This window comes from Aedes albopictus, chromosome 3 (assembly GCF_035046485.1).
Source record: "Aedes albopictus strain Foshan chromosome 3, AalbF5, whole genome shotgun sequence".
In the NCBI taxonomy this organism is placed as follows: domain Eukaryota; kingdom Metazoa; phylum Arthropoda; class Insecta; order Diptera; family Culicidae; genus Aedes; species Aedes albopictus.
In genome coordinates this window covers 303,735,943-303,759,310 of record NC_085138.1, presented here as the reverse complement: position 1 = coordinate 303,759,310, position 23,368 = coordinate 303,735,943, and the positions used below count along the sequence as shown (strand labels likewise).

Below are 23,368 nucleotides of genomic sequence, written 5' to 3'. Positions count from 1 at the left end.
CTCTGCAATGGCTACTTTTAAGGCCAGGTTCGGAACTCCGTCCGGACCTGGGGCCTTACCTACGCTAAGGGACTTAGCTATCCCCGCAAGTTCCACATCGGTGACCCTCTCCTCATCGCCAGCCCCAGTCCCCGGCTGTCCTACGAAAGGAGGCCAAGGATTAGGATCATGACGCGGAAAAAGTCCTCCAATGATCCCCTCCAACATCTCTGGAGATTGCTCTGTAGGAGTCATCACACCTCTCTTCTTGGCCATAACGATCCTGTAGGCGTCACCCCACGGGTTCGTATTGGCACTCTGACAGAGACCGTCAAAGCAGGCCTTTTTGCTTGCTCTTATCTCGGTCTTAAGCGCGGCTTTTGCAGCGGCGAACACCACCCGCCGTTCGTTTCGCTCTTCCTCTGATCGTGCTCGCTGTATCCGCCGCCTAGCCCGTAGGCAGGCGCGGCGCAGGTCCGCAATCGCGTCGGTCCACCAGTAAGCCGGTGGCCTCCCATTTCTAGGGTGGACTCGCCTAGGCATGGTCGCATCACCCGCACGTGAGAGCACCGCTACCAGCTCGTCGCCGTCTAAACCGATTAAGTTTCGCTCACGGCGGAGCGCCTCCCTAAATACCCCTTTGTCGAAGTATGATGTCTTCCACCTGCGAGGGCTTGGCCTTGGCCTAGCCGCCTCTTCTTCTATCCGCTGTCTGCTGTTATTGTAGTCGATACTGTAGCGAACCGCCAGGTGGTCGCTGTGAGTGTAGCCATCATCTACTCTCCAGTTTGAACTACTTGTTAGGCCAGGACTACAAAAGGTCACGTCAATAATTGACTCCGCTCCGTTTCGACTAAAGGTACTCTTGGTACCGACATTTATTTATTTATTTATTTATTTATTAACTCATCTGACGCTACATTGGTCTTAATGAATATAGAAACTGCTACAAATATAACTAACTATACCACGATATACACAACACAATTTAAAATTAACAATTAACAATTGTATCATTTTAACGTCTCTGCGACAACAGAAATTTAAAACTACTTGAAGACAAATTAAAATCAAAGAGATCAAACACTGCATTAAAAGAAGAACACATATATCGAATTGGGTCATGTTCACCGTATTGTACATTCCGTGTATCAAGCTGGAGGAATTCACGCTGTCGAAGTACTCTCTCAGGAGCGTACAGATTAATTTGTTCAAGAATCGCTGGAGAATCTATTTCGCCTTTCAATATCTTCGCAACAAAAACAGCTTGGGCATTGAAGCGCCTCCGTTCTAATGTATTTAGACCAAGAAGGCGACAGCGGTCTTCATAAGGAGGGAGATTCGAAGGATCGCGCCACGGAAGATTCCGGAGTGCATGTTTCACGAATTTCTTTTGAACTGCCTCAATACGTGCTATCCAATTAGCGTGATACGGGCACCATACGACAAGGCCAAACTCCAGAATAGAGCGAACAAGTGAACAAAACAGTGAACGTAAGCATGTTGGGTCATAAAAATCACTGGAAATTTTGAGCGTAAACCCAAGCTGTTTGTTGGCTTTGGTAATAATTTCGGTATAGTGGGCTTTGAACGTGAGTGCACTGTCTAAAGTAACGCCTAGGTCTCGAACTTGTTCAACTCGTTGCAGCAGTACTCCAAAATCGCTAATTTGATTTTGGAGTTCCAAACACTCGACAAACGATTTGATCTCCATGAAGATTTTAACGTCGTCGGCATAAAATACGCGGCATCCCGGTGGCAGAAGTTCAGCAATTTCGTTGATAAAAATAACGAAGAGCAAAGGACCGAGATTGCTCCCCTGAGGAACTCCAGAAGTATTGCTGAATATCTCCGATTTTTCTGAGCCAATTTTTACACACACCGTCCGTTCCGTAAGGTAGGATCTGAACCAGCAGACCAAAGGAGTCGACATTCCAATTCTTTCGAGCCTTCTAAGTAGGATGCCATGGTCAACCCGATCAAACGCAGCCTTCAGATCGGTGTAAACAGCATCTATTTGATATCTGGAGTCCATGCTTTTGAGGCAACTTGAAACAAAGTTCACCAAGTTAGTAGAGACTGAACGTTTAGGAAAAAAGCCGTGTTGGTCCGTCGAAATGTAGTTTCGACAGGAGAAGAAAAGCGCATCGTTAATGATTATTTCAAAAACTTTCGAAGTGGAGCATAACGAGGTAATACCGCGATAGTTCTCAATGTTAGACTTATCTCCTTTCTTGTGAACAGGGAACAACTCTGACAGCTTCCAGGCAGTCGGGAATTTACGTTGCTGTAAGGATGCATTGAACAGTAGAACAAGCGGCCTAATGAAAGCATTGGAACATTTATTCAATACGCATGATGGTATCTGATCCGGCCCGGCGGAATAGGAGAGTTTTGTCTTATCAATGGCGGAATTGACTTGACTATCGGAGATTCTGAACAGGTTAAAGTCGATAACATCCCCAGGCGTGTCGCTGAGTGCTTCATTGATTTCTCGTTCAGAAGCTGAGATGTTGTTAAAAGCGTTCTTGAAATGGTCGGCGAACATGTTACACTTCTGCAACATTGTAGAAGCCGTTACGTTTTTCAAGTGCATTTCAACAGGTAGCCCATTTTCCTTCCTCTTGGTGTTGACAAAAGACCAAAACTGCTTCGGGTTGCGTCGAAGGTTGTCCTGCATACGGAGTACATATCGTTTGTACAGAAAACGATTGTATAATCGATAGCGGTTACTAGCAGAGTTGAATAATTGCTTCTGGAAAGTACATCTCGATCTGGTATAGTCGCGGAGAGCTTTCGCTCTCAGTCTCTTCAGTTTGCGCAATCGATAATTAGACCAAATTGGTTTTGGAGCTGGACGACGAGGCGGTACGCAATCAGCTATAGCTCGGTTCACGTGTTCGGTGTAGTAGTTCACTAGATCGTCAACGTCGACAGTATTCTCAAGGTAATCCCAGTTGATAGCGTCAATTGCTTCCTCCAGTGCTCTATAATCAGTTCTGCGAAAGTCTAGGTTGATACAGTCCGGAACGTCTTCGTAGATTATGGGTTCAATCAGCTCAAGTGTCAATTCCAGCGCAGGATGGACGGGATCCAAGTTGATCAATGGTTCAATGGCTTCCAGAACAGAACAAGCATTTAAACCTGGTTCATTAGTTAGCACTAAATCAAGCAGTTTTCCATCAGGATTGGTTACATTGTTAACTTGAACCAAACCATTATAACTAAAACCATCCAACAAACACGAGCAGGCTTCACTAACAGTTGAGTTTAAAACATCAATAGTAGGCAAGTCACCCACAGGAGTAGACCACACGAGACTGTAGGAAGAATAATTGATCTGAAGAAATAAAAATATATTGTGTTGGAATGTACCTGAAAATTTGTATCAGTGTACAGTTAGGAATTATCATGGAGGTGGATTCTAGAAAATGCACTGGTAGTCGACGACGGGTGACGCATCGGAAAACGCGTGTGGTTGGACGTAGCTGTAGTTGTGAAGAGGATGAAAAGATGGGTGAAAGGGAAACAAAAAAATGAATGGAAATGATTGGCAGTTCAGTTTTGAAATGGATTTGGTGAAAGAAAGACGTACCTACTTGAATTGTTCGGGAAGTGTAGAAAAAAAATAATGAAAAATACAATATTCAATAATGAAAATTATTTGTGTCTTGTGTGCATTTATTGTTTTATTAGAAATCCTACAATGGCGCAAATAAGGTAGGTAAGAGTTTTATTAATTATACCGGCGAATTTTCGAAGAAAAAGTGCGCCGGAATTCGCCTGCTGATGTGCCAATATGGCGGATTTTTTTTTTTCCAATTTCTGCTGTGACGAGGGCTACTACCATGTGGTTGTCTTAGTGGAAAAGTGTGCTGAAGAAAGAACCGGCACCGATTCTGTTGATCAAGATGCGGTTCCATGCGGAGGGGTAATTGGCGTGATTAGCGTTGGGGAAATTAATTGAAATGTGCGAATAGGGTAAAACGTCGCATATGATCATAGTGTCATTGATTAAAAATCCTACGCTGTATCTGTAGGAAGAATAATTGATCTGAAGAAATAAAAATATATTGTGTTGGAATGTACCTGAAAATTTGTATCAGTGTACAGTTAGGAATTATCATGGAGGTGGATTCTAGAAAATGCACTGGTAGTCGACGACGGGTGACGCATCGGAAAACGCGTGTGGTTGGACGTAGCTGTTGTTGTGAAGAGGATGAAAAGATGGGTGAAAGGGAAACAAAAAAATGAATGGAAATGATTGGCAGTTCAGTTTTGAAATGGATTTGGTGAAAGAAAGACGTACCTACTTGAATTGTTCGGGAAGTGTAGAAAAAAAATAATGAAAAATACAATATTCAATAATGAAAATTATTTGTGTCTTGTGTGCATTTATTGTTTTATTAGAAATCCTAAAGAGACCAGATTGATTGTAGTCTCCAAATTGAAGAATAACATCCGAAGGCATTATAGAGGAAGCAACCACGCCAAGAGAGCGCACGTACTCTTCCAAATCCAGAATGTTCGACTTCCGATCAGGTGGAAGATACAGTACACCAACTATAACGTTTTTACCTGGAGCTTTGATTCTAACCCACAGATGCTCTAACGCATTGCTTATAGGTGACGAATCGATTCTGCAGGATAACCGTGTGGATACAGCAATTAGGACGCCTCCTCCGCGAGTTTTTGAACTATTAAGCCGGTTGCGATCATTTCGGAAGACTGTAAAGGCGTTACCGAAGAGTTGAGGTGAGTAAATCCGATCGTCTAGCCAGGTTTCTGTCAGAACGATTACGTCGTACGAAGAATCAGAGACGGCCAGCAAAAAATTGTCGATCTTAGTACGAAGCCCTCTAACGTTCTGGTAGTACACCAATAAACGATTATCATCGGCTGATTTTGCCACCTCAGGTAATGTGGAGGGAACGTTGTCTTGCTGCGAAGGCTGGGCGGGCTGGTCTGCAATGACGGACATCGGAGCTTCCGGAATGGCATGCAAAATGCGTCCTGGGAGAAGACCGACCTCGTTGCTAGGTAGATGAACTGGTTGCACACGCGATGTTGCTTGATCAGGAGTGTTGATTACTTCCCACCGGCTACTGGGAGAGACATCGTCAGAGCAGGACAAATTCTTATTTAAGCTATACTTGCTTGAGACTACAGGGAGGAAGACCCCTTCACCTGATCCCAACACAGGACCGGGACGGCTGATGAACGCTGGCTGGATGGTCAGGACTGTGTGGGTAGGCTCAGAGGCTTCCATAGCGCTGAATGTAGTGCGTCCCGGGTGGAGGAAAGCAGTGGTTGAACCAAGTTGAATATGATGTTTTGCTGAAGTAGTCTGTTCACGGAAGGAGCTGCTGGATGGAGTATCATCAGAGCGGGAAAAATTCTTATTCTGTTGGTACTTGCCTGGGAGTACACATTGGAAGACCTCTTCACCAGATCCCAACACAGGACCGGGGCGTCTGATGAGCGCTGGCTGGATGGTCAGGACTGTGTGGGTAGGTTCCAAGGCTTCCGTAGTGCTAGGTGTGGTGCGTCCCGGATGAAGATTGCCAGTGGTCAATATTCGCCGTATACACTGGTTAGTCGAAATAGTTTGATCACAAGCGTTGTGATTGTTGCACGAGCTGTTGAGCGGGATAACATCAGAGCAGGACAAATTCGTGTTCAAACTATACTTGCCTGATAGTACAGCTTGGAAGACCCCTTCACCTGATCCCAACACAGGACCGGGACGGCTGATGAGCGCTGGCTGGTGGGTCTGGACTGTGTGGGTAGGCTCCAGGACTTCCATAGTGCTAGATGTAATGCGTCCCGGGTGCAGGAAGTCGGTCGTTGAAATATGTTGAGCTGGCTGAACTGTTGATAGCTCTTCACGAACGCGAAAGCTATGCCAGGAACTGCTGGACGGAAGATCATCAGAGCGGGAAAAATTCTTATTCTGTTTGTACTTGCCTGCAAGCATAGTTTGGAAGACCCCTTCACCCGATCCCAACACAGGACCGGGACGGCTGATGAACGCTGGCTGGAGGGTCTGGACTGTGTGGGTAGGTTCCAGGGCTTCCGTAGAGCTAATTGCGGTGCGTCCCGGGTGTGGAGAGGAAAAACAACGTTGGAGAGGTATTACTGTGTGTTCGGAAGTCGTACAGCTGATCCGTTTTTTTGGTTGGGTTCAAACAATCGCACAGAAATTCCAGTGGGCCAATAAAAAGGGTCTCCTACTACTTGTGATGCTGATTTACCCACAGTGACTTTGAATGAAACAAACGAAAGATCTTCTACGTGTTTTCCTCGGGGGACTAGTTTAATCACTTCAACAAGCGACGAATGAAGATTGGAAATGTCCATAACATGTTTTTTCACATCATCTTCACCTTGATCGGGATTGAATGGGGTGACGTAGAAAGACTCGGTGTCGTTTGCAGCACGGGAACCAGAAGCTACTTTCAAAGTCACACCGGAATATTGGCGATCGAGCTGTTAATCTCATCAAGTACTTGGAAGAAAGAAGTGTCATCACCCGATCTAGAGCGATTAATTGTGTCGTCTAAGGTATCGTCCAGGTTCATAGCATCGATAGTTTGTAGAAACGTCGTGTGGTCCAAGGAATCGGAGGGTTTTGAATGCAACTGCTTAGCGTAGAGAGTTTTATTGAGCCTTCGGAGGTTCTCTCCAAAGTTGCCAAGACGAGTGTCCATAGAGTCAACACGAATCAACACCTCGCGTAAGGCTTTCATAATCACCTTTTCTCGTTCGTAGACAACAGGGTCATAGTTCAAACGGCAAGATTCACAAAACCACATCAATCCAATTTTGGCCGTCCACGATGAGTAATGGGATTTGGTCATGCCCACACATGTAAAGTGGAACGTCATACCGCAAGATCCGCTGCACTTAACCATTCTTCCCAAATCTGGCGTTGTAGAGCATACTGGGCATAATTCCATCTTGTGTGCGATAAAGAACTAGCTCAAAGTGCCGCAATATGACGGTTTTATGAATTCAGCGAATGCGCCTATGCGTATGCAGCTACCCGAGCCAGATAGGTCCCACAAAAGCTCGATATAGTTTCAAGTATATTCTGGTAGACGTCGCTTCACACAGAAAACAAACACGCAGGTAGGTATACTTGAGAATGAGCTGGTAAACAACGAAAGCTTTACCAAAAACACTTCAGTTTATCCACTTTTACAGCAACTATGCACATCATACAGGATGAATAACACTGGGTGGATATTCTTAAACTCTTTCACTCGCGAATAAGCCGACCAATAACAAATTAGAAACGGTGAAAAAACATTAAAAACGGTCAAAACACGGAGTAGCAATCAGCTGTGCATATCACATAGCAGTGCTGCCAGGATCCAGCCAAGTCGACATCTAAGATGGCAAGTGTTTCTAGCAGGATCTGACCCCGCTGGTTCGTGAAACGGCTTCCCCATTCCACAGCCCAGGCATTAAAGTCGCCCGCTATTACCACCGGCCTTCGCCCTGTTAGCACGGTCGTTAAGCGGTCCAGCATTTGCGTGAACTGCTCGATCGGCCACCGCGGAGGCGCATAACAGCTACAGAAGAAGACCCCGTTTACTTTGGCGACCACGAAGCCCTCATAGGTAGTAGACACCAACTCCTGAACGGGGTATTTACCCGTCGTCCATATCGCCGCCATTTTTCTGGTCCCATCCGTGACCCAGTTGCCGTTGCCGGCGGGTACTCGGTATGGGTCCGATATGATGGCGATATCCGTCTCCCACTAAGAAACTGCCTGACAAAGCAGTTGCTGAGCCGCATCACAGTGGTTCAGGTTCAGCTGCGTTACCTGCACTGTGATTTGTTGTTCACTGCGGCTTTCTTAAAGGCCGGGCACCCTGGACCACCCATCGGATGTCTGTTTTTCGAGGTTTTCCCGGTACAGATCATGCAGATGGGCGGACTCGTGCAGCTTTGGGCCTTATGACCTTCAGCGCCGCATCGCCTACACAGTTTGCGCCTGTCGGGACCTTTACAGTCCCACGACTTGTGTCCTGGTTCCAGACACCTGAAGCAAACCTCTGGTGGCTCGTGGAATGTCAGGTGACATACACACCAGCCCACCTTTATACTCCCTACTTTAACGGATTTTTTAACATGCGCCACAGGTAGCTGAACCAAAGCTATCTGTGTCCCTGCTGGCCCTCTCCGTAGCTTAACGGCTGCGGCGGCCACCTGCACATCGCACTGTTGCCGCAGTGCCGTGACGAGCTCTTCCACTTCGGTGATCTCGTCAATGTCTTTGACCTTCAGAGTCGCCTCATGTGTCAGAGCCCTCACCTGCACACCCTCACCAAGGACCTCTTCTGCCAGCCTCTTGTAGGTGGCGCCCTTGTGTTCCTTCTGGCGCTTCAGCTCCAGGATCATCTCGCCCGTACGAGTACGTCTAATACTGCGCACGTCGGCTCCAAGACCCTCAAGCTTGGCGTCGCTTCGCATCGTCTTCAAGACGTCCAAGTACTTAGACTGTTCCGTCTTGATGACGATAGCGTCGCCTTTCTCGCGCCTGGCACCAGCCCTCCTACGCCTTGGCTTGGCGTCCTGCACTTCTACCTGCGGATTCACCTTCTTCTTCCTTTTCCGCTCTACCTTTGTCCAAGGAGGGTCCTCTCCTCGGATCGCCCTGCTCTGTGGCTGCTGAGGGCCCACCAATGGTCGCAACCCCTTGTTCCCATCGTTCCGGGACGGGCCAGCCTTTTCAGGCCCACCCTTCCCAGCTTTCCGGGAACCCTGGCTGGGGTCCGACTTTCCGGCATTACCACCGGCTTTCGGAGTTATTATACGCCTGGCCTTGCGGGCGCCGCCAGACAGCTCCTCACCTGACGGCTGCCTCGCCCGCTTCTTTTTTTTTTTTTTTGTCTATATTAACGAGATTTTTAACCCTAGGCTAGTTCATCTCGGGACCCACACTTTACTTCCCTTCCGAAGGAAGAACCCACATTTTGTGAGTATGTCGGGAGTGGGATTCGATCCCAGGTCCTCGGCGTGATAGTCTCGCCCGCTTCTGCGAATGCTTGTCACGTTTGTCACGAGCATTCGCTTCCACACTCTTCGGACTACCTGCAAAGGAGAAGGCCTCCGTTTGTGTAAACTTCGACGCCTTCTCCTTTGCGGGTTCCGCCGCTGCAGCAACGCGACCGCGTGCTCCTGCTTGGCCTCATCGACAGACACTCTAAGTCTCAGCAAGGCCGTTTTCAGGTCCTTGCTTATATTCGACTTAGTTGTCGCAAAGTCGATGATTTTGCCAAGCTGGTGCTCAGCAACCTCTAATGCGGGCCGTCCTTTTCCTACTTCTTGGCTGATGGCCCTCAGCAACCACGCTCCGTCCATGACCTCCGCCGGCTGGCTTGCCGTGGAGTGGACAGGAGCTCCCACGCTTGAGCTACGTAAGCAGCTTCCAGCACCTGACTCCTCACTTCTCCTTGTCGGAGACCTCATCAACCCGCTTCTTGCGAAGGGGTTGATCGCACCACTACTTCCACCTATGTTGATATTTTTAGAATTTTTGCTCATAATGTATTCCCACGAGTTGCACGAGAAAGAATGTCCACCACGCCAGAGCTCTGCATTAACGCGGTAAGGGACAGCTTACTGTGGGGGGGGTGCCCAGGTATCCCACAGGCTCCGTTAAAGATCGAGCATCTTTTTCACCCCCTCGATCACTCATTCCTCGGCACGGGTCCCTTGGCACCTTGAATTGGGGTTAGTAGTCCTATTCTTAGCCGGCAACTACGCGGCTGACTCGCAAAGGGTGCGTCAGGCCCCAGGACATCCGTCCCTGCTGCCCCCATCATCTCGCCCTTATACTGTTCCATTCGCACAACAGGCCCATGTGAATATGGAATCCAGCAAACATGGGACTGTTGTGCGAATAGGGGCAGTATACACCATATATGTATAATATAATACATATTTAAACTATTGGTTTGTAATGCTATCCAATGTTTTTCCAGCCTCCAAGGTTACGTCACGATCCGGCAGTACCACTGGTCACTACACACAGCTTAGGGCAGCAGCTCAGCCAACCGCCGATGATGGATCCAACCAACCATCTGCAACCGCACATTCATCAAGTGCCGGTAAAACCTCACGTCCCGGCTCTCAGATATCCGATAGACAGTACGGCGGTAGCCGACAACAACCAAATGCCGAGCTGTCTCGGACAAGCTCCGTCAACGACTACAACGACCTCAAAGGCAGCAAATTCGGCGATGAGAAACGAAGCGACTCTCGTCTATCGCGAGCATCGATCCCCAATGAGGACACTACACCCAAGATGCAAGGAAAGGAGCCGGAGCTTGGACGTACTGACGCGGAACGGATGTCCAGAGCTAGTGACAGTACATCCGTTAAACCGGACGGCACCGGCAGTAGTGGCCGACTGTCACGGGAATCAATCGCTGGCAGTGACCGGGCATCCAGGCAATCGACTCGAGCACAACCTAGCACTTATACCGAGCAGCCGCAACCCAATCAATATGCATCAGAAACAGGACGTGATGAGTCCGTGGAACAGTATCAACCACCAACAGCCGATCAATACCCACCACAACCATCAGGAGACATGGAGCAATCCTATCAACAGCCCTATGATGAGAATGCCGAATACAATCAATCTCAATACGACCCCTCTCAGCAATACGACCAATCCCAATACGAGGGATATGGAGACCAACAGTACGTTCAGGAATCCTATGACCAACAGGGCTACGAACAGCAACAGCAGTACCAGGATTATCAGCAACCATATGATGCACAGCAGTACTCCACTGAGCAAGTATATGATGAATCAAGCTACCCCACCGGGCAGTCCACGCAATCTCCAACTCAGCAATCCGCACCAGTCCAGCAGCCAGAACAAACAGAAAGCAGCCGAAATGTGGGCTACACGCGGCCACGAGGTCCCTCTGGAAATATCCCTGCATCAAAGCAGCCCACTGGAGGTACCCACAAGTAGAGGCTTTTACTACAACAGCTTGCCACGGCCGTTACCCGAGAGTTGCCACTTTCAACCGATCGAGTCCTATCCAAGTCTCAGCATAAGCAGTCCTAGTTTGTTCGGCACCAGTCCCGAGTCAAGCTTAACGCCATCGCCAACGACCACAGTGCTCAAGAACTACAATACCGCTAGCCCTAATCCATAGCGTAGAACCCGACACATAACATAATCCCAATATATTGATGCTATCAGAAAAAAATATGTTGTTTATTATCCGAAGCTGTATGACTGGCTGAAAAAAACATAGTGAAATCACGCATAATCTAATCCTCGATCTGATCTAAGGGCCGATTTCTTCACCTCGGCTTAACCGGTAAGCCAGGCTTACCCATATAGTTAAACCTGGTTTAACGCTTAACCCTTTATAAGGCCGAGAAAACTAGAAGAGTTGTCATCGCATACTATTATGCAAATGATTATATACATGATTACATGTACAAAACAATTTTTGTTTGAAAGAAACTCTCAAAAATCTAGGTGGCAATATAGTTGCCACTGCCCGTTTAGGCCAAAAGCGCTGGTGGCAATATAGTTGCCACTGCCCGTTAACCCCAAAAACGAGCTTTTGAGGTGGCAATATAGTTGCCACTGCCCGTTTAGGCCACCAGCGCTGGTGGCAATATTCTTGCCACTGCCCGTTTAGGGTACTTTTCTTCTTTTGACTTCGACAAAAAGCCGGAAATGAGACTTTAGAGTGGATTGGGGCTTAACCCATAATATAAACTGTTTAGTTCAGCTCACGCCAACCCAGAATTTGATTATTTCTTAAAATATTTACCAAATCTATAATTTTACAATAAGTTTGAGCTAATTTGCTTCACGCGGTCAAAATTAGCCATTTTTGAGACTACAAATGGCTCCTAAATTGTTGTTAAAGCTTTGTTTAGTACCAAAAAAATACCAGGCGTTGTTAGTAGTCACAATTTTGCGTAAACCAAAAAAAAGTTCGAAATAAATTGTTATAAAACAGAAAAAAATACAAACAGTAGGTGGCAATATAGTTGCCACTGCCTTATAAAGGGTTAAGCCAGGGTGAAGAAATCGGCCCTAAGAAGTCAAACATATTATATATTATAATGCCTAAAGTTAATCTTGTTAATATGGCTGCAGCTTTATTGTTGCCATTCGACAAAATTTTTCGAATATTCAATAGGTATTCAAAATTTGTTGAATTTGTTCGACTTCTTGCTTTAGGGATTCTCCAGGTCTTATCGGTCTTATATCAAGGGTCTCATTGAATTCATCCTTGCAAGTCATTGGACTTATCGTTCGTTGGCGATTAGATGCGAATGTGTTTGTTCTACTTTTTCCAATACTTTGCTTTCCTTAGTGGTTGAAGGTTTTCAGTAGGCTACCGTACCGGGGCCACGCTGCTTGCATCGCACTGAAGGGGCTTCCTCCAATGAGAGTATATTGTCGTCGCGGTTGAAACCCGAAGTTTCCTCACACCCGACAATCGAATTTCCTCAAAATCCATACGTGAAACCTAACGTCGGACGTAGTGCGCTGGACAGCGGACCTGGCCCTCTATCCAGCGCACTGTGCCCGACGTACGTCCGACACACGGTTTAGGAGAAACATCGATTTTCGCGTGTCAAAAATTCCGATTTTTAACTGCACGAACAATATTACAGGTAGGGAAGAAGAAGAGATGGCTACCGTATGCGTGATAATGTTTGCACCATCGTACAAATCAGCAACAAATTTTGAAAACGACGTATAATCAATGGTGTAACATGAGGTTCCCATATCACCTGCACACACACTGTCTTCTATTTCTTTGCATGCACGTAAGCTCTAACTCATCACGCAGAAAAATATCGACAGGTTAAACCTAAAAATGCGTCGCTTTGAATTTACCATTCCTGTAAGCATTAAATCAATTCATCACTTTATTTGTTTCTATTCTTCTATATCATCAAAACAACATTTTTTTTTTTGAATTGAATGAAATATCTGCGCTAGATTTTGTTGTCAACAAACATCTTTTATTGTTTCGGTCAAATAATTTTGTAGAATCAACAATCGGGATGTATTAAGGCCACCATTTTGTATTTGTAAGACAAACAGTGGACCATTCTTTGCGCGAAATTGTTGGGAGGAAGTGCGACGAACAGTAATCGTAATATTGGCTTTTCTTTCGTGTTTTTTTTTTTATTATACTACTGTTGATAAAGGTAAGTGTTCAACTACGGTATTAAATTATATATGATTACTTCTTTTATTTACTTCAGAACTTGTTTTTGTTTTTTTTTCAGATCGGATATTCAGCGAATTTGGCACGCAGACATTCGTTAAAAGAAACCGCACCACACTATCTAAAACGGAATGAAAATTTATGTAGAAGCAGACATTTTATTTAAGCTTGTGTAATTGAATATAAAGTACAAAAAAAATGCTTGTATTTTGATCACGAAAATACATGTAAATAAAACCTAATCAATGAAATTGTTTTCAATATCTAATAATAGGATTTGTCAATTTAAAAATGTATATTTGTTGAAACAACAATTCTAAATATTAGTTTCAATGTGGCTTCTTTTGTTACTTCAAGATATTGTTTTTGTAGATTTGATAAATCGTATTTTTGTTTCAAAGAAAGTTATGCTTTGGTTTTGACAGTTTTCGAGCATTTTTAGAAACAACAAATTTACTTGTTGTGATGAAATGTACATAGTAGGCTGCGAGTAAAAAAAAATCCGATTTCTTAAGTTTAAAACTTGTAACATGAAGATGTGGCTGCGGTAGTCGGGATTTGTCCACGCGCAAATGTTAAAATAGTTATTTATGCAACTAGTTGCAAAATGAGCACGAGTCGTACATTTATCCAACGAGGCTTGCCGTGTTGGATAAATACGACAAGAGTGTTGAAAAAATCGAGTTCTGTAACGCGTTGCATACAACATTTTTTTGCAATTATGAAAAATATCCTTAAGTACGATCATTTCTGACTGCTCAGACAGGTCTCAGCTAAAACCACGTGCGAGCATCCATGCACACGCAGAAAAAATAATTGTAAACACAATTAAATTCTAGTTCAAATCAACCGATTTTTCAGTTTGCTATAGTGACAAACTGATTTCTAGTTTAAACTGAACTTTATCCATTGTTTGATAATACAAATATTTTCATTTGACGAAATTTTTGACAGTTTGTTAGAACAAACTGAGATTTGGTAGTTTCAACATAAAATGACAGATTGTTTTAAACGACTGCACTTTTGGTACTAACAAAACCGCAATGTGATTGTGTTGGTGACGGTAGCTCCTGCGGCAGCTCGGAAATCTAATTTTAGACACTCGGCAAGCGGATGGAAGCGAGAACGAATAAAAAAAGGCAAAAAAGCGAAACCGACCAACTTTTTGAGGATGCTGTCTTGAGTACCTGCGCGTTATCCATCACGGCCAAAACTGCACTTGGAAGTTGGAATGATGGATTTGCAGCACTTTCTTCGTTGTGGCGATGTTGGGGTAAGAATTTTAAAGATGTGTGAGTGCATCCGGGCCATGTTTATGGTCCCCATTTTGTTGAAACAAATGAAGTTTTCATCGTTATATGAAATGATAGGAATTGATTGTTTTGATCGATAAACTCTAAGCAAGAACAAAGAAATATAACTTTGGAATAAGCAATTGCTCAGTTTGAATATCAACCATGCGTTTTATTGTTTTAAACAAGCCTCTTTTTTCTGCGTGCACACAAGCAGAGATGTCCATATCCTCAGTGTGGGAAAGAGAAATAGAAAATACACCACTCACGCTGTGCATCTGAACAGGAGCCCTTCTCTTATATGTGGATCCACCACTGCGATTCGGATGCGCGCAAGCTTGGTGGGTAGAAATAAATCTCTTAGCTCCCTGAGCACTAGGCTACACAACAGTGCGGCGAGAGCGATTTAAAATTCTCTTCGGTGAAAGTGTAAAAAATCACCCGGGTGCGCGCTCCAGTGAGGTTTTTGCGCCAGAGTGCGCGCTGCGGTGAAACGCCGGAGAGTTCTCGCCCCGGCGACACCATGGTGATAATTCGGTGACTGCTGGGTGAAAACACGGGAGAGCGCCGGAGAGCGATGCGCGCGAAAGAGTGAGCCACACTCGATCCAAGGCGGACGAGCAAGAGCACGCACTAGCGCTTGGTCTACCTACCACCCAAAACAAGAGAAACTGGCTTCTTGGTGTGGTGAAAAATGTTCCTATCCCCAGTGTGGTCGATAAACTGACGCCGCAGTGAATCGCTACGGTGAAATGCCATCTCTGCACAAGTCCATTTTTTCAATCAGGTAGGCTATGTTAATAAGTGTCACAACTACTCGGAGTCGCGTCGTCAACGAGCGTTGTTTGTGCTGCTGCTTCTAACTCTACGTCGGTCTTTGGTCGGTTTGGCTGATCAAATCAAAAAAAGAATCGCTTCTATTCTGGTTCCAAATGCCGAACAGACATAGGAGTAGCCGTCGAATAGACAAATGTCACACTAAGAGAAAATCACCGACTTCGGTAATGTTTTACCGAAATCTCAACCGTTAAGTTTGTTTTACAGGAAAAATTCGGTAAAGCTTGCAACTTCTACCGAACTTCGTTAGAGTTTGATAGATAAACGATAACATTTTACCGAGATTTTGTAATTTTTTACAGAATTTCGGTAAAAATCCATTACCGAACGTTCAGCGGTTGAGATTTCGGTAAAAATTACCGAACGCGATTAACTGTGTACACACTAAGAGAAAATCACCGACTTCGGTAATGTTTTACCGAAATCTCAACCGTTAAGTTTGTTTTACAGGAAAAATTCGGTAAAGCTTGCAACTTCTACCGAACTTCGTTAGAGTTTGATAGATAAACGATAACATTTTACCGAGATTTTGTAATTTTTTACAGAATTTCGGTAAAAATCCATTACCGAACGTTCAGCGGTTGAGATTTCGGTAAAAATTACCGAACGCGATTAACTGTGTATACGGAAGACCATTAGTGTTTCAGGAAACTTGTGAAAAGTGTATCATTGCAAAGGTGCCGAAAAGTAGTACTTTTCGGCACTCTTAAAAGTGCTGAAAAGTACTACTTTTCGGCACTCTTATGCTAGTCAAGAAAAGTAGGCCATTTCTGCACAGTTTCGGCAATTGAAAAGTGCAATCTTATGGCACGTAATTGCAAAAAATACATTTCAGGAGTGTTCAGGTGGACCGTGAAACGGTCTTAGACCGCAAAACTGTTCCCAAAGGTGTCCACTGGTCGTCCAAGGTTGACATGGATTACGAAGGCTATCCCGGATAAAAAACTACCATTAATTACATGGCAAATATTATTAACATATAGCTGGTTTTATTGTTCACAATAAAACACATAGTAGATATATTAGGGGGATTCACTTAACAGCGTAAACTGGTTAAACTGATTAAACGTCGCGATCACCAAGGCAATCTTTGATTATTTCATTCGCAAAATCATGAAACATTTCAAATAAGCAGTAAATCATGGCTTACGCAGCAATATAATCTGTTTAGTGAGTACCCCTATTGTTACTTTTTACAATAGAAATCAAGCCCATATAGTTCGTACAATAAGTGAACATTAGCTTTATTAGTGACTAATTGATTCGATTGTTTTTCAATAGTTCTATAATAATTTGAAGTTACTATCAGTAAAAATTAATTTAAGTTGTTTTTATATAGTTGCAAAAGTGCCTGCAAAGTTCTCATGAACTTTTTATTAAAAAAGAGTTTATTTCTCAATTACACTTAACCCTTATGTGGCCAACAGGGTACCCGGGTACCTTTTTGAAGTTTATTTGCCGAAAAATATATGTTTTCTTCATAGTAGAGATCTGAAACTCGGTGACATCTCATAAAATGGGGACATGTAGTTACCAAGTGGAAAAAAAGTCTGAGTTGGCGAGGGGGAGCGCGGGGAGGGGCCTTTGATTTTTTTTTACCCTTAAACAGGCCGACAAGGGTACCCGGGTACCCGCAAATTGAAATGCGCATAATTCTGTTAATTTTCAACCGATTTTAAATTTCTTGGCACCAATCGATTCAGTAACTCATGTATTTACGGATTGTGAACGAAATTGACCATTTGGACCCGCACGGTTCCCGGGAAATCCGGATTTCTAGGGATATGTCCTGAAACAAGATAGTACCAGGGGATTTCAGCACACTTCCTACAATATGTACATGTATTTATTCGGAAATCACTCAGAATATTATTTCTAGCCACCTTAGGTTATCCGTTGGGTTTCCTATAAAGTAACCCATTTGAGACAGGCTTCCCGTGGGATTCCATGGGTTCCCGTGGTTCGCCATGGAACCGTAAATGGCCATTTCTTGATTTCGGCAGAACCCCAGCAATATGGGTATCAAACTTCATGAAATTGCCTACGGATTGCATTTTTGACTACTTGAGGACTATCCGGTAATTTTACCTTGGAGTGGCCATTCCGGAACAGATTCCCCTGGGGAAGCAGATGTGTTCATTTAGTGATTTCAGTAGAACCTAAGCAATATTGGGTCAAGCTTCATGAAACTACCTAGGGCATAGTTTCCCAAACTTGGCTCTCGCGACCAATCTATCGTCATCCCCCTTTCCGCAGAATTATCTAAGCGTGGCCGCAAGCGGTTGGGAGGTTGCGAAACGAAGTTTGGGAAGCTTTGGCCTAGGGAATGTATTTTTGACATTTTGAGGAACATCCGGTAATGTTGTGGTTGGGGTGGCCGTTTTGGAACAGGGTCCACTGGGGAAGCGGATGTGGCCATTTGCTGATTTAGGTAGATCGCCAGCAATATGGGCATCAAACTTTATGAAGTTGCCTACGGAAAGCACTTTTGTCAATTTGAGGACTGGCCGGTGATGTTAGGATTGGGGTGGCCATTCTGGAACAGGTTCCCCCGGGGGCATTTCAGCAGAACCTTAGCAATATAGGCACCAGACATTATCAAATTACCTACGGAAAGTTTATTTTTACTTTTTGAGATTGGTTGAGGTTGGACTGGCCATTCCGAAACAGGTTCCTCAGGGGAACGGATGTGGCCATTTAATTATTTTTGCGGAACGCCAGCAATATGGATATGAAACTTCATGAAAGCATTTTTGACTATTGAATGATTTTCTTTTGATTTTACCGCAGACAGACGTTCAAGTTTGACTCAGCAGCTTGTGTAAAAAACATGGCCGCCACAAATTGCCAAGTGGCAATCAGCGAACAGATGGCGTTAGCGACGTTCATATTCAATCGTTGCCTCACATGTGCGTTGCGACCAACAACTGTCACCACGGTCGTCTTCCAGCCGGATGGCGGTAAAAGACCGCACGTGTTGCACGCTAATAATGTTTCCACATAATTTGTGCAGAGTAAATGACTTTTATTTAATGTCTAAAATCATTTGCACAAATAAGCGCAGGACTCTTGTAAAATACTTTATACATTATTACTTTTATTTTACATAGATTTGCTTGAATAAAACTGCATTTGGATGCACTTCACTCGCATTGGGAAATCTTTGTGAATGTGACGCAAATGTAGGAATGATTTTTACAGTGTTTGTTTTGATTTTATTTTTCGGTGGGTGGTGAATTGGGTGGTAAGTAAGCGGCTGGAAGCACGTGGTTTCTCAAATTGTCAACTGCACGCGACTGCACTGTGGCAATCGGTTGCATAGGTGTCGCTAGTGAAAATTTACATAGAAAATTTGAATAAATTTGTTCGAGCTAGAACGTCTGTCTGCGATTTTACCTTAGAATGGCCATTTCATAACAGGTTCCCCGGGGGAGCGAAACTGGTCATTTAGTGATTTGGGTAGAACCTCGGCAATATCGGTATCAAACTACATGAAATTACCTAGTGGATGCATTTTTGACTTTTTTAGTACCATCTGGTGTTGTTGGGATTAGGGTGGCCTCTCTGGAACAGGTTCCCTCAGTGAACGGATGTAGCCATTAACTGATTTCAGCAGAAGCCCTGAAATATGGGCGCCAGACTTCATCAAATTGCTAACGGAAAGCATGTTTGACTATTTGATGACTCTCTTGGGATTTTACCTTAGAATGACCATTTCATAACAGGTTTCCCGGGAGAGCAACAATGAACCAGAACCTACGTTTCATGAAGTATTGGTATCAATTTTCATGATACATACTACCTACGGAAAGCAATCATCATAAATACCTGTTTCAGAATAACTACCTTAGATACCCTATCGCTAGATAGTATCAAAACAGTCAAAAGAGCTCTCCGAAGGTTATTTCAAGTAGTATGATACATACTAATACTGAAAGGGTTTGTATGTGACCACATCTTCTTCTTTGAGGAACCTGTTCCAAAATGGCCATCTCAGAGTTACCTTATCGGATAGTCCTCAAATAGTCAGACATGGATTCCATTTGTAATTTCATGAAGTTTGACACCAATATTGCTGGAGTTCTACCAAATTCAAAACATGGTCACACCCGCTCCCCACGGAAACTTCCTCTGAATGGCCACCCTACGGTAAGATCACCGGATTTCCTCAAAAAGTGAGGAATGTTCTCCGATGGATGTTTGATGCCGAAATTGATGGAGTTCCGCCAATATCTGAATTTTACCACATCTGCTCCCTTAGCGAACATATTTTAGAATGACAATACCAATCTCTACATCACTGGAAGGTCTTCAAAAAGTCGAAAATGCTTTTCGTAGGTAATTTCATGAAGTTTTATACCCATATTGCTGGGGTTCTACCGAAACCACTAAATAGCCTCATTTGCTTCCCCCGAGGAACCTGTCTCGGAACGGCCACTCCAAGGTAAAATCACCGGATAGTCCTCAAGTAGTCAAAAATGCAATCCGTATGCAATTTCATGAAGTTTGATACCCATATTGCTGGGGTTCTACCGAAATCACTAAATGGTCACATTCGTTCCTCCGGTGAACCTGTCCTGGAATGGCCACTCCAAGGTAGAATCACAGGAGAATCATCGAATAGTCACAAATGCTTTCCGTAGGTAATTTCATGAAGCTTGACCCCATATTGCTGGGGTTCTACCGAAATCACTAAATGGTCACATCCGCTTCCCCTGGGAAATCTGTTCCGGAATGGTCACTCCAAAGTAAAATTACCGGATAGTCCTCAAGTAGTCAAAAATGCAATCCGTAGGCAATATCATGAAGTTTGATACCCATATTGCTAGGGTTCTACCGAAATCACTAAATGATCACATCCGCTTCCCCTGGGGAACCTGTTCCGGAATAGCCACTCAAATGTAGAATCACCGGATAGTCCTCAAGTAGTCAAAAATGCAATCCGTAGGCAATTTCATGAAGTTTGATACCCATATTGCTGGGGTTCTACCGAAATCACTAAATGACCACATCCGCTTCCCCAGGGGAATCTGTTCCGGAATGGCCACTCCAAGGTAAAATTACCGGATAATCCTCAAGTAGTCCAAAATGCAATCCGTAGGAAATTTCATTAAGTTTGATACCCATATTGCTGGGGTTCTACCGAAATCACTAAATGGCCACATCCGCTTCCCCAGGGGAATCTGCTCCGGAATGGCCACCCTAAGGTAAAATTACCGGATAGTTCTCAAGTAGTCAAAAATGCAATCCGTAGGCAATTTCATGAAGTTTGATACCCATATTGCTGGGGCTCTACCGAAATCACTAAATTACCACATCTGCTTCCCCCGGGGAATCTGTTCCGGAATGGCCACTACATGGTAAAATCACCGGATAGTCCTCAAGTACTCAAAAATGCAATCCGTAGGCAATTTCATGAAGTGCGATACCCATATTGCTGGGGCTCTACCGAAATCACTAAATGGCCACATCCGCTTCCCCAGGGGAATCTGTTCCGGAATGGCCACCCTAAGGTAAAATTACCGGATAGTCCTCAAGTAGTCAAAAATGCAATCCGTAGGCAATTTCATGAAGTTTGATACCCATATTGCTGGGGTTCTGCCGAAATCAAGAAATGGCCATTTACGGTTCCATGGTGAACCACGGGATCCCATGGAATCCCACGGAGAGTCTGTCTCAAATGGGCCACTTTATAGGAAACCCAACGGATAACCGTAAGGTGGCTAGAAATAATATTCAGAGTGATTTCCGAATAAATACATGTACATATTGTAGGAAGTGTGCTGAAATCCCCAGGTACTATCTTGTTTCAGGACATATCCCTGGAAATCCGGATTTCCCGGGAACCATACGGGTCCAAATGGTCAATTTCGTTCACAATCCGTAAATACATGTGTTACTGATTCGATTGTTGCCAAGAAACTCAAAATCGGTTGGAAGTTAACGAAATTATGCGCGTTCCAATTTGTAGGTACCCGGGTACCCTTGTCGGCCTGTTTAGGGTGTTTTTTTTGTCGGACACACAATTCGTAACAAATAAATAACAATAAATATTATTGTTGCTTGGATCATGTTTGTATAATCAAATACAAAATCACTTGACATATTTTTTTTATAGTTTTCGTTTTAAATTTGAGTACAGTACAATGTTCCGGTTATCGAATGTTATGCGCTAAAACTTCAACGACTGCCAGTGTTGGCAGAGGAAGCTCTCAATGAATAACTGAGGAAGTAAATAAATACAAAATGATTAGTATTCGATAATAAATAGTGTTGTTGACATTAAGTGAGCAGTCGTTTGGAGGTACAGTCGAGCGACCAGTCGAGTGACACACATGTGATACAAGAATCATTGTATTGAGTTGTCCAAAAAAGTCTCACGAAACCTACTGCAAGCTTATCCATATACGTGAGAACAAAAGATGTTTACAAAGTTCTTACAGATAGAAACACGGGAAATCTGAACACAAACCACTACCACACAGGAATTTGGATTGGTCAATACAATAGAGATAAGTGACATTTCAACACACGAACACTAGCGCAAGTTTTTCCTCACACAAAAGTGCACGCCGATTGAAAGGCTATTCAGATTGCATATGCAAATATTACCCAATCGAATTGGGTAAGACGGGTAAATAATGATAAAACTTACGTCCGGGGCAAGAGTGCAAATATTTTCCTCGCAGTTTCACAACTACATCTACAAAAAAGGCACGCATACATTTGAACGTGATTACCTCTATTGTGCTTGAAACAAGGCTTGAAATGAGTGCCATACTGAAAACTCTCTCAGTTCAAGTTAGTCTTGTTAAAATTTTCTTGACTCTGCGTACCGTTGTACAGGAATCACACTCGTATCATATGTCTGTCCGGGGTATTAGATAAGTGGAAAAATGATGTTTCATTCATTCTGAGGGGGATGTTTTCGTTCAGTGTACAGATAGTAAAGTTGAGTTACGCGGCCACTCAAGTTTTACATATGTAAATTTACATTGAAAATACATGTATGCAATCCGCATGTCTTTGTTTGAAAATTTGAATAATTACCGAAGAATATATTGAGTGTATTACGTATTTTGTAGTTCGGGACCAACATTATCCAGGTTCTCTTGATTACAGCGATTACAGCACAGTAGCGAAAGCTGGTAGAGTGCTTTCACCGATATCAAAATATTGTTTACAAACATTCCACAGCACTCACTGCTTCGGTCTGCGAGGCACTCACCATCAATGAGAGTATATTACAGGTGGGGAAGAAGAAGAGATGGCTATGTGTTAGTAAGCAAAGAAAAATGTAAACACAAATAGTGACGTCACTATTTGACACGCGTTCTTATGGGAGCTCGCTTTGCTTGTAGTAGTGACATGTTTTGCACCAGACACGGATCTCACGCACACGAAGTATCGTCTTCCCCACCTGTAATATACTCTCATTGACTCACCATTACTGCACGCAGCCAATTGATGCTCTCCTGTTATAGATAAATAAAAAATCCATAGACCTGCGGATGCGAAAACATCAGTAAAGCAGTAAAGCCATAGGGCACTGCATTGTTATGATTTAGTATGGGATTTTGAAGTTTCTTGGCCTTGTTGTTTACATAATTTCTGCAAGAGAGAAAGAGAAGGAGAGAATTTCATGCAGTGCCCTATTGCAAACGAACTCTCAGCTTATCCTTTCATTTGTTTTTTTTTTTTACAATAATCAAATAACTAATTTAGGTATTAATGCATGGTCCACTGCACGAAATTATGCTGGCCTGCTTACTCTCACGCGAAATTTGGCGTTTGAGCGGTGCCGACACCGCTCAAACGTCAAAATTTTCGTGAGAGTAAGCAGGCCAGAATAAATTCGTGCAGTGGACCATTGTCTCACTAGTATCAAATAATGATAAAGTAAGAACGGCTATAATACAGTGCGAGAAATAAGTATAAAGACAGAGCCGTTTTCCATACAAAATAATCATGTTTAGGGATCAAAATCTCTTTTTCTAGCGATTCGATTGTTATGGATTTTTG

At 43.8% G+C, this 23,368-nt stretch overlaps 1 protein-coding gene and 1 long non-coding RNA gene across 4 annotated transcripts in view; one reads left to right on the top strand and one right to left on the bottom strand.

Annotated features, from left to right (window-relative positions):
• LOC109413112 (coiled-coil domain-containing protein 158) overlaps positions 1 to 11,235 on the top strand; it is a 35,751-nt gene extending 24,516 nt beyond the window's left edge. For 2 of the 3 annotated variants that reach the window (XM_029857278.2, XM_062842299.1), the window contains one exon: positions 9,975 to 11,111. In XM_029857278.2, the coding sequence (XP_029713138.2) occupies positions 9,975 to 10,978 (1,004 nt within the window). In that variant the 3' untranslated portion in view covers positions 10,979 to 11,111. Of the gene's footprint in view, positions 1 to 9,974 lie in introns of all 3 variants that reach the window. The other variant, XM_029857277.2, reaches the window with a different exon arrangement.
• Positions 1 to 23,368, bottom strand: part of LOC134284084 (uncharacterized) — an 816,516-nt gene that overhangs the window by 773,865 nt on the left and 19,283 nt on the right. The gene's annotated exons all lie outside the window — the stretch shown is intronic.